Genomic DNA, 12,103 nt, shown 5'->3' with positions numbered 1-12,103 from the left:
ATATAAGGGGGTTTGTTTGGGGTTTACATACATTTTTAACATCCCTGATTGTCATGCCTAAAGCTTTCTGTAAGTTATGATTGCCTCTTTAAATCTATGAACTGTGATATGTGGGCCTGCCTGATTAGATCAAAACTAAAATGTTCCTATAGGCTCTCACATTATGTAGTATTGGCAATGTTACAGCTGAGATTGCACAATTGTATTGTAGCCTGTATAATCTGCTTAAGAGCAAGGACCATAAAGTGCAGACAAAGATCACAAGATTTTGAGGGATAACTTTTTTGTTTTTTTGTTTAGCATCTCTGCTGTCCCACTATCTCGTACACCTTAATGGCTAGTAAGAGCTCACACTGGAGAAGCCTTTTCATGTGGCTATGGTAATCCAGGTTTTTTGCTGACTTTAGAAATTGGTTTGAAAGGTCCACTTTAGGTCAAAATCTTTAGCACTTGATTGGCTGCAGTACAAGTAGCAGAACTAATCTGATCACAACTTCCCAAGCTGGGGTACTTGGAGAATATGAGCAAACGCTTGTTGGGACTAGTAAACTTAAATTTTCTTTTATCCCAGAAATTGGTCAGATTAAGCACCAGTGTCTGCAGAAATCTGAAGCCATAATTCTCTATTTTAGGCTTTTGGGGCCGTGGAAGCCATCTCTGACCGCATTTGTGCGCACTCCAATGGGAAGGTGAATGTGGAAGTGTCTGCTGAGGATCTGCTTTCCTGCTGTGGGTCTGAGTGTGGATCAGGGTAAGTCTTCAGCGGGAGCTGTATTAACTATTGCTTAGTGTCTAAGTAGGTACTTGTGCCTTGAGGATCTCAGATGGTTTTATGCCAGCTATGGAATTATTGAATTTTGTCAAATATTCAGTTGCCTTTATTTGATAGGTGGTAGCCTGACCTACAGTGTCAGCATTGGGACATCCACTACATTGCCACGGTTCTTCATTAGTATTCCAAGCTTCCTCAACCTCCCTGAAAGCACAAGACATTCTAAAATGCTGACCTTGCTTTAAGTCAGCAATCTGGAAGAGAACTTGTACTGGGGAAGCATGCTGATCTCTCCTATTGAAAACACTACTTGTATTATGGAAACGCATGCTGATCTCCCCTATTTAATATACTACTTGTATTATGCTGGTCAATGTCTTCAGTACTTTTTAAGCTGTTAACCTAGACAAAGTGTGCACAGGCTAGAGTTTGCCAGGCAGTGATCTATACTTTGCTCTTGTCTTATACACCATATTGCAGTATACTTTCAATTGTTACACAATACCGTTCCAATCTACTATTTTGTCTTAAAATCAGTGGAAAACCAGTTGAGTAATGGACTACACTTCATTTTTTTTTTTTTTTCTCTTTTCCTGAAATGGTTGATTTATTAAAGGATATATCAAAATGCATACATCACCATGTACATAGAGCATATAATCCATAATGTCAATTTAAAGTTATCTAAAAATTTACTAACCATCGCCTGGGGAGGAGCACAACAATCCCACAAATATTTTACATGTAAAGAAAATTATTTAAATTTTTACAAAGAAAATTATTTAAATTTTTACAAATGCAGTGACGTCACTAAGATTGGTGTCGCCCCCAACTGACAAAACTGTTACAATACAATTTGGTACAAGAAACAGAGGGCCCTGCTTGTTGGAGCTTACAATCTAGGAGATGCAGGTCAGTCAGTGGGGTGGTGTTAGTGGTGCCCCTGCCAACAGGTGTCACCAGGGCCACTGTTAGAAATCATGGGGCCCCGTATAGCCACCCAATTGGGAGATGGTCAGACTGCAGCCACCCAAATTGGGCCTGAATCCAGTGTATAGTATTGCAGCCCTGCAAGAAGTCAGAAATCCTCTTTACAAGTAAAACTAAGTGATGGAAGGCAGCAGCACTTCCAGCCTTGTCTTCTAAAACTGACAACTGGTTAAGAGGAGTAGAGTACAGTAAATGGTTAGTGAATCAGTGAAGCTGCCAGCCTGAACCAGCAGTAAATCCTCCAAAGGCAACATCCAACAAACCCTGAAGCACACAGAACTCTGCCTGAAATGGCTCCAGAGAAACTGATCAGCAGAAGTGTCACTTGGAATGCCAGCCAACTTCTTATCAGTGTGTTCAGGCAGTAAGGTGTGCAGGTTGGGTTAGGCAACTAACAGTAAGGAGGGAGACAAGACTGAGGGGAGGCTTTCCCTAATTGGAATGTATACTGTCTAACCTACACACTGAAGGATTTCTTTTGACGCTGCAGCCAGCCACCATTCCCAGTGGCCAGCGACACATTGCTGCTGCTCAGTTGTTTCTTTGGAGCCATTTCAGCCAGAGCTGTATGTGCTGCAGGACTTTCAATTCTGATTGTACCCTCTTGTCTCCTGTCCTGGGCTTCAGGTACTTTGTCTCCCCTCCTGGTGACCCCGTTCATCCCCAATCCAGCCACCAGCATCTTCCATTTGCAATCAAATGTGGTGGGCTGGAGAACTGGGGGGGTAGTGCTTCACTGGCCAAGGAGGAGCAACTGCTACTGCAGCCTGTCCAGTGTATTTGTCCCTCAAACTCAAATAAGCAGCACTATTGGCTGCTACGTTGGGCCTGAAGCTGCTAGCTCACCGGGCCCCACTGTCAAAGTGCGCTATCCCCTTATCTGCATCCCTGTCACCCTGGTGTGGTCTGCACCCATATAGTGATGCCATTGTACAAGGGTATTGAGACATTGGTACCTCAAGTCCCATCCTTTTTGTATCTGGAATTATGAATTGACTTTCTTTGGCACCTTGAAAATCCCCTCCTTTTTTATCTGGAATTATGACTATGTATAGAAAGCTGGTAACAATACTTTAATAGAGAAATTCTGGTCCATATACTTCTAGCTTTTCTTTCTGTTTAAGGCAGTGTTTCTCAACCTTTTTCTATCCAAGTCACTTTTTGCATAAGTTCAATTTTGAAGCATTCTTTTCTAAAATGTTAAACTATTTAGTTTTAGGTCTGTTTTCATAGTGCAGGCTCCACACATAGGAAGCCCAACATTAGATTTATTCTTGCAAAGCAAATACTTATGCCCACTGGTACTGATCCACCTGGTGGCTTGATGGCAAGTTTAGGCATTTTGCCAAGGCACCCCTGAAGAACCCAGAAGGCACACCAGGGTGCCTCTGCTTTTTCAGTAAGAGGCTGATTTAAGGGAACAAATATGTAAATTATGCCAATTTTTTTTAACTGGTTTATTGCAAAATATTATACTGGTATTTCATAGTCTATTGGGGGGAGACACTCTAAGCAGAGATAGTGGTACTCCATGTAAAATGGAGTTTAGGGTTGGGTAGGAGAGTCTTCAAAGAATTTTTCACAAGCAAGTGAAATTCTGAGCATGGGCCCTTCCCATATTAGCTTCATACTAGAAAGTAGATATGGGCCAGAAGGCAAACGTCTGCTTTGCCATCGTAACAAACTTTCAGTGGTCTAGGAATCCTTTTTGTTCAATGTTTGTAATGTATCCTTTAATTTTTGGTGAAACTTCAGCCAATGTGTGACTTCAACCATAAGCAAAATGACCACCCTTCTACTTCCTGCCTCCACTGCACAAGAGTTGGCTATACAGAGCAGCCATGTGCCCTCTAGTGGCTGGAGGAGAAAACTGCAGCCCAATACTCAGTGGTTGGCCAGACCAAATGGCACACTGTCACCAGTGGCAGCTGGAAGGATGACCAGATAGTCAAATGCTGCAAATGTAACCTCTCCATTCCTGCTTCAGGAGTCTGAATTTCAAGGACTTGGTCACCCTTACATCTGGGGTCCGCTCCCCTATACTTGTAGAACACCCTGCTGAAAACACCTTGGTCAGAACAAACACCGCACAGGGTCTCATTATGCAGGGTCTAGTGCTGTAATGCTGCGTTACAGGCTGACCTTGAGGGTCACTCCAATCAAAGGTTTGGGTACCATCCACTTTAGCCAACTGCCCTTTGAATGGATCATATTCTAGTCCTTGAATCACAAAACTATTTCTGACCTCCAGGTATACTCAGAGCACATCAGTGTCTGTAAGGTAATGGTCACTGAGGTACTTCATGTATAGGAGGGGTTATATAGGTGAGGACTTCCTGCTTGATCTGCCAGTGTCCTTTCACTTATAGGTGGTACATAGGCCCCATAGTCATGATTATTGCCTGCCATATCCCGTGATGTACTCCAGGAAATGGATTGTTATAGGAAAGTATGTAGAAAAAAAATCCACCCCCCTTTTATATGAAAATTACAACTTCCTTAGCTTTTCAAGAGGGAAATGCAGATCTGACTGACCTTTTTAATGCAGTGTTTAGGTTTCTGGCTCACCCTCAAAATAAACATGTTCTAAGTGGAGATGGAGGGCAGATGAGTTTTGAAATCAGAACCTGAATGTTGGAGGAATTGAGCCTTCAGTGGGGGATTGTATCTAGCTCTATGGAAAGTAGAAGGCACATTTTGAACAAGGCTATCAACAATGTGTAGTAACTTGAGCCTTTTTTCATTGCTACAGCTGTAATGGAGGATATCCATCTGGAGCCTGGAAATACTGGACTGAGACAGGTCTTGTGTCTGGGGGATTGTTTGACTCCCATATTGGTGAGTGTCATGCTTTTATGATCTGTAGATATGTTTCATGGTAGCTGACTAATGTAATCCATATCACCCTCCTTCAGGCTGTAGGCCATACACAATCCCTCCCTGTGAGCACCACGTCAATGGCTCCCGCCCATCCTGTCAGGGAGAGCATGGAGACACTCCAGAATGTTTGAAAAAATGTGAGGCTGGCTATGGACCAGACTACAGTTCTGATAAACACTATGGTAAGTGGCCTTTAGCATCCTGATTGCATAGCTGATCCTGGATATAATTACTAGTGTTGTCACAAGTCTATACTGGGGTTAGACTGTTGGCTGCAACAAGATTCCTATCACTTCACCCAGTCTGGAAAATGAACAGAACACTTGGAGCAAACTATTCTTTGTCCATGAAGGGCAAATGTACAGTTTTTTTTTTTTTTGTTTTTTTTTTTTATTTCCCCCTCCCCAGGAGCACATACTCTTCCTTGCTCCACTACCACTTTTTTCTGCTCGGTGGAGAACCTATTCATGGTATGCGAAAGTGTGACTTCATATGATTGCCTGTATCTGGGCCAATCTGGTGAATGACACCGCACTGGTGCATGTTTCAGGGGATAATGGGCATTTTTCCATCTTCACCTTATAAACTTCTACAGATCCATCCAGTTCAACCCGTGTCTTTACTCTAACAACCCCGCTATCCCTGAGTAGTCTACTCTTATGAGGCAGACCTAAAGGTTTAACCTCAAATCACAGCCATGTGCCCTCTTCACCTTAAAATAAACAGTTTAGTTATTGTCACCTTTAAAAAGTGATACAAATCATTGTACAAATATCAAGCACCTTTTCTGTGTGAATAACTAATCTAGCTAATCATCATAGCTGAGGTCCTCCATACTCTTCTTTTTGTTGTCCTTTGTAATTTAACACTTTCCCAAGGATTGGTGACTAAAACTGAACTGTATATTCAAAATGAGCCTGAACAAGTGGTAAAAGGGCATACATGCTAGAGATTATCAATGCCACCCTTAATGCATGGGTATTTTGCAAGCACTCCTAGATCCTTTCAATCTCAAGTTCTCCCAGGCCATCTGTATTTTGCATGCATATTTTTGGCACCTAAGTGTAAAGCTCTACAATTAATAGTAAACCTCATCTGCCACATAGCTGCCTAAACCCCTTATTTTATAAAAATATTCCAATGTCAATTTTTCGTCTTCCATATAGTCCCTTATTGCCCTTCTGCAAAAAATTATGTTTCTTGTGACCCTTCTAGAAGACAAGCATATTGAGACCTCCAACCTATTCTACAAATTCTAATGATGGGCCCTCATTGGCTCTGTGAGGCCCCTGTTCTGTATGGCCAGCTTGGTTGCATGTCAGTGAGATTAGGTATGTTGTAACGGTTTCTAACTTTAATTTCATAGGTGTAGATGCCTACAGTGTTGACAGCAACCAAAATGAGATCATGGCTGAGATTTACAAGAATGGCCCAGTAGAGGGTGCCTTCACGGTGTATGAAGACTTCCCTACTTACAGATCTGGTAAGAGCCTGACATTCATGTCTGCTGTAAATGTCTTTGTGGCTGAAAGCTGCTTTTAGTTGTGGCAGCCTGTGCTTCTCTGCCTGTTCTAATCCTCCTATGAGTGATTCTACACATGTAAGTATGTTTTTTGAAGCAGAATAAGGCAATTGACCTTTTGTTCTGTGGGGGTAAAGGATGGAGCAGGGCCGCAGAGGACAAAACCAAACTGCATTTGTTTTGGTAGGCATGCACCTAATAGATGCATTTAAAATACAACTTTATACAAATCTAGGATAGTTTTGTTTATAGTAGGGAAAATTTTTAGTCTGACTGGTTTTTATTGCTCTTTCACCATTGGAGAGCTGTCACCAGAATTTTTTTTTTTTTTTTTTTTTTTTTTTGGATCTGCCCAAAGTGGGGATTTGTACTCTATGGATTTTCTTCCCACTTGTCTCAGAACAGGAAATGTGATGACATAACATTTGGCTAGAGTACACTTTAACCAGTTGCCACCCAGCCTATAGCCAGATGGCAGCAGAGCGAACGGCTCATCCCTCTGGGTGGACGCATGCACATTGCGCCTGCCAGCAGGGCTGCAGAGGCACAATTTGTCACCGGCTATGTACCTCAGACACCGCCAATGACAGATCTGTGTACTGGCCCTGTTGCCTGTACCATGTGACCTGCTGTGACCAATCACAGCAGGTCACATGACAGTTGTATACAATGGATGGCTTCATTTCATGCCATACATTGTATAAAAGTGTCTAGCTGTGAATGGTCACAGCAGTCATATGCACAAGCTGGGCCAATCACAGCTAAGCACAAAACCCTGAATGAAGCTGTCATTCAGGTAAATGGTTGCTTATAGCAATTGTTTGCTATAAGCAAACTGTATTAAAAAAAAATCACTTCCCCAAAGTAGTACAATGTTAATTTTTTTAAATTTTCTGTCACTTCCTCATTTCCTAAAAATTACAACTTGAGAACTCGCAATGCCTCCTATGAAATGCATCAGACTGTCTACTTTGCAAACGGGTCATTTGGGGATATCTGTACTGTTCTGACATTCTCGGACCTCAAGAAATTAGTTTGGCTGTCAGTACTTCAGGATTGATCAATATTCAGATATAGCCCATAGCTTGTGAACTCTAACTCAAATTAGGATGTATTTAGCCCAGGGGTGGGCAAACTTTTTGACTTGAGGGCCGCAATGGGTTCATATATTGGACCCGGGGGCCGGACCAAGAGTAGATGAATGATGTGTATGTGTCATCCATAGTAAGTATAGTAATCCCCCATAGTAAGCATAGTAATTCATCCCCCATATAGTAATTCATTCCCCCTATTAAGTCCCCAAGTCCACCCTGTGTCAATTCACTTACCTTTGCTCCGTGCTTTCCTCTCGCCGTGTTCCCGTGCCGTTCCGGTGTAGCATAAAATTTGTCTCCTATGAGGATCTGTCCCCCTCGACGTATCTGTGCATGTGCCAGTTTCAGGCATTAGCAGCCGATCGGCGATCTCCAGCACATGCGCAGATACGTCGAGGGGGACAGATCCTCATAGGAGACAGATTTTCATGCTACACCGGTCTTCAGGGCGGACTGTGAGAGGAGCCTAGCTCCCCTCGCGTTCGTCACGCTGCCCCGCCTACACACATCCTGACAGCCATCCTGACAGTATCACGCTCCTCGGGCCGGATTAAAAGGTCCGCCGGGCCGTATACTGCCCGTGGGCCGTAGTTTGCCCATTGCTGATTTAACCTGTAGGAAAGTTGTTTTTTTTTTTTTGTTTTTTTGTTTTTCACCAAAGAAATGTAGTCTAATACATCTTGGCCTAAATTTATGAACAGTTAGTTATTTGCAAACTTTTATAAACCAAAACTTTTTTTCTCAATTTTTTTTTTTTTTTTTTTGTTTAGCAAAAAATAAATCCCAGTGGTGATGAAATACCACCAAAAAGCTCCAGTTGTGTGAAGAAAATGATAACATTTTAGTTGGGGTACAGTGTTGTATGACCACGCAATTGTCATTCAAAGTGTGCGCTCTGAAAATTGGCCTGGGCTGGAAGGGGGTAAAAGTGCCCTGTATGGAAATGGTTAAGTAAAAACCCTTTGAAATGGGGGTAAGGGGGGGGGGGGGGGGGGTTGTGAAATCTGCACCTAAATTGCTGATGGGAAGTTGCCTTATCTGTGTATTCAACCTAATGTCCATGTGTTGATTGCTATACTGTTCTATTCTAGGTGTCTATCAGCATGTGACTGGAGGGGAAATTGGTGGCCACGCTATTAAAGTAATTGGCTGGGGAGTGGAAAAGGGAACTCCATACTGGCTTTGTGTCAACTCCTGGAATACAGACTGGGGTGATAACGGTATGACTTTTTTTTTTTTTTCTTCCTTGTGAAGTTACTAAATCATGGCAGATTTGGTTTTGTTGACAGGAGTGCATCACTGTAGCTACTGAAGTGCAGACATGGACAACACAAACATCTAGACAACTGTTAAAATCTGTTTACCCCCCAAGGTTGTGATTGCAAGTGGCCTGTTTGTATGAGGGGAAAGGGGTGGAGATCAGATTAAGTTTAGTATCTTTTCCATTAAATTTCATGCTGGCTTCCTAGATCAGGGAAATATTCTTCTGCAGCAGTTTGTTTCACTGGCTGGTTTTTAAACTTGTAGAGCTACCGTACAAGGTGACCCATGGCTTCATAGTTTCAATGTACCATGTTTTCCTTTAAAACCTAGTCTTCTATATAAATTTTGACTGCAGCTTCTGCCAAACAAGGATTGTAGTCTGGCAGACCTATGTCACTGGGCCAAGAGGTGGTTGGCCAAATCAACCATGGAAGATATGGTTGGCAATTTCCAAAGCAGAGCTCTGACATTTTGGGTTTTACCCATGTAGCACTGCCCCTTTAGGAATCGCTTAGCTTTGGGTTCCCCTAAAGCCCTGCACAGCCAGGCAACATGGATTTTCTTCCACACTTTGCACACTGGAGTCAGTAACCAGTCTTTTTGAGCTTGGTTTTGAGATTTTATTAAGGGGTTTAGAACTTGTGGTTGAGGGGTGTATGGGATGCCCAAGGAACTGTAGAAATATGAGGACAACTCAGCAACTGTGTACAAAGATGTGGGTAAAGAAATTCTCAGAGCATTCAAAGTACTCTAGTGTACCTCAGACTCCAGATAAATGCCCTTCAACCAGCTGTACGGAGGGTATTCCTGGGCAAGGGGACCCAGAAGCTGCCAATATGGAACAGTCCCATACAAGACTAGTTGGCTTTTCCACCTGACTGCTCTCTCCCCTTATCTAGCCCAGTGGATGTAAGGGTACTCACACTGTCCTTGTTGGGTTGGTGGCTGCCTTCAGGCCTTCTGCTGGGCTGGCTCCTTCCCTGCTGGTCAGGATGTCCCTCTTAGATGGTGGTGCAGTGGAAATTCCCTTTTCCAGTACCTGCCTGTAGGTAGCCTCACTCCCAGGCTCTACACTTAGCCTTCCCTCCATCTTCCACCTGACACTGCCTCTTCTCCCAGACCCTGATTCTTAAGGGTTGCCTTGGTCATCATTCCAAACCTCCTGCCAGGGGATTGGCAAAGGTCCCTTAAAGTTACTAAACCCAGGACCCTGCATTCGCTATCTGCTCTCCCACAGTGCTAAAATAATTGCATTTCCTTGTTCTGTGTAAATACCTTTTTCTCATTAGCAGTTAGAGCAGTATTGACTTCAGTAAGTGTCCAGCAAAGCACTGGTTAAAGCTTGGAGTTTTCATTCTCCCCTGATTGTCCTATGAGACTGTAGGACCCCTGACCCTCTTGTCTGGACAGTGCTGGTTGGACCTGTACAGATCACTCCAAAAAAAATTCTTTAGCAATACACTCCAAACCTGAGCATGTGCAGAGTGACGCAGTCTCTCTTCTACCAGGAGATATATTGGAGACCATAGAAGGGGAGGATCAGAGAAGAGCGTATCAAACATACTCGCTGTGGAACCTAAGGGGGTTAAATCCTCCCCATTGTGTAAAAAGTATAACAAGCATGCTTTACTGCATGTACAGACTGATTTTACTGTTGTGGATTTAGTAACACTTTAAACATACAGATCTGAGCATTCTGTCCTTCAGAAAGCTCCAGGTTTTTGGGAGAGCTCTGAGCTTCAGAACCTCCCTAGCCTGTCCTGAGGAACTCCTTCCTCACAGGCTTACGAACTAAATCTGGAGGGCTTTACACCCAGTAACAAACAGCAAACTTTGTACACAAAATATGAATGTTTCACTAATTTTTTTTTTTTCTGCTTTTACTAGGCTTATTCAAGATTCTGCGTGGGCAAGATCATTGTGGAATAGAGTCTGATATAGTTGCTGGAGTGCCCAAAGATTAATCTCATACTGGTCCCTTTATCATAGCTCCAAAGCTTGAATTGTCTTTTACCCAAAACCTAGTGGAAACCAGTTTGTTTTTATTGCATCATTTTAATTGGACTTTTTTTTCTTTATCCAAGTGCAGCGCACACAATGGAATATTATGGCTCTAATTTGTAGCTACGGATAATTGTTTAGGAGAGTGTCTTACTGCCTTAATGGCTCAAACTATCTTCTCACCAAACAAGCTTCCAGAATACGAGATGCTGACTTAACCAGTGCTAGCATTCAGGGTTCTAGCACACTGGCAAACCATGCCACCTTATGTACAGCTCTACTCTGAAACTCAATTTTGCACTGCGACTGTTTTTTTTTAATGTGAAATCTTAATTTCTCCATTGTCCACCTTCCCAAAGAAATTAAAGTGGAACACCTTTTTATTTTGTAAGGCAGGTCCTTGACCTGGTCAGCTTTTGTAAAGCATTCATTATGGGATTTGGTCTTCTACTATGGCTTATGTTTTGCTGTCACAGCGAATGGCCCAATTATGCTTGAAGTTGATCTGTGAAAGTGTCTATAGTAATGTGGAGATTAAACTTTTCAGGTCTTCTGCAATAACATGTGACAAAGGTAGTTAACTGCTGTTCAAGTGGGAAGTTGGCAGTCCCAATAAATTACTTTGCACAGAAGGAATAGATTGACCGAGCTTAGAAACCAAATTTCTGTGTAGAATATTGCAGAAGCGGGTATAATAGCCTCTTAGCAGCTGCCCTGGTGAATGTGCCACCAATAGTCTTTTAGATTATATACACTTTGTCTATGAAATCCTCACTCAGCCTTCCATGTGTCTACTGTTCAATGCCAAGTTGTCAAAAATGGAACATCTCACTGGATATGTTAGCAGTTTGAGGCAAGCAGGAGTCTAGATGGGTACAGCAACACCAATGTTCAATCTAATGGGGTTCTCTACTGGTTATAACACAATATTATATTTCATAATGAAGCAGACTTTTGTATAAAGCAACACAATAGATAACATAAAAGGTGGCAACAAATCAGATTTGCAGATATTACTTGATTATCTTTTGGAAAATCAGAAGCCTGATGGGGATACAGTTTGTGCACTGTGCACAAGTCCTAATGAAGTCTGCTCAATAACTTGTCTAGTGTCCTATGTATAATCCGGTTCTGCCTTTACTACAGTTCATTGAACCAGGTTATAGGGATGAGTTTTTAAATTTAAATGTTTTTTTTTTTTTAAATGTAACATTTGTTTGCCAATAAAATGCCTTGTCTTCCTTTTAACTTGTTTGGCTGGTTTGTTGCACAACTACATTAAATCCTTAGATGATGTAAGCCCCTTCAAATAACTTTTTAAATGCAAGACTGTTGCAATAAAAGGTATTGGTCTCCCAGCTCCCCCTCAGTGCTGCAGCCTATATCAGTCTTTGCAATTGGGGACAAAGGAAATAAACCTCAATTTTTTTTTTTTTTTTTTTTTTTTCTCCTGGGCATTTTAGACTGAACAGCCAATTTCCAGGTGGGGGGAAAGGCATTCACGGGGGCAGTTGGTGACAGATATTCAGAGTCGGTCCTCCGCACTGTAATCTAAAAGGGACTGGACTGTATTGATTGGTG

The 12,103-nt window shown here is 42.3% G+C and overlaps 1 protein-coding gene across 1 annotated transcript in view; it reads left to right on the top strand.

Moving 5' to 3' along the window:
* CTSB (cathepsin B) overlaps nucleotides 1-11,770 on the top strand; it is a 31,848-nt gene extending 20,078 nt beyond the window's left edge. The window contains exons 5-10 of the mRNA XM_089685919.1: nucleotides 633-751; nucleotides 4,515-4,600; nucleotides 4,678-4,824; nucleotides 6,009-6,125; nucleotides 8,350-8,478; nucleotides 10,409-11,770. Of these exons, the coding sequence (XP_089542045.1) occupies nucleotides 633-751; nucleotides 4,515-4,600; nucleotides 4,678-4,824; nucleotides 6,009-6,125; nucleotides 8,350-8,478; nucleotides 10,409-10,485 (675 nt within the window). The 3' untranslated portion in view covers nucleotides 10,486-11,770. The remainder of the gene's footprint in view (nucleotides 1-632; nucleotides 752-4,514; nucleotides 4,601-4,677; nucleotides 4,825-6,008; nucleotides 6,126-8,349; nucleotides 8,479-10,408) is intronic.
* The last annotated feature ends 333 nt before the right edge of the window (nucleotides 11,771-12,103 follow it).

The sequence above is a fragment of the Staurois parvus genome, unplaced genomic scaffold (assembly GCF_062004578.1).
Source record: "Staurois parvus isolate SC_StPar_1 unplaced genomic scaffold, SC_StPar_1.0 ptg000388l, whole genome shotgun sequence".
In the NCBI taxonomy this organism is placed as follows: Eukaryota; Metazoa; Chordata; class Amphibia; order Anura; family Ranidae; genus Staurois; species Staurois parvus.
The sequence above is the reverse complement of the archived record's forward strand: the minus strand, read 5'-3'. Positions and strand labels throughout refer to the sequence as shown.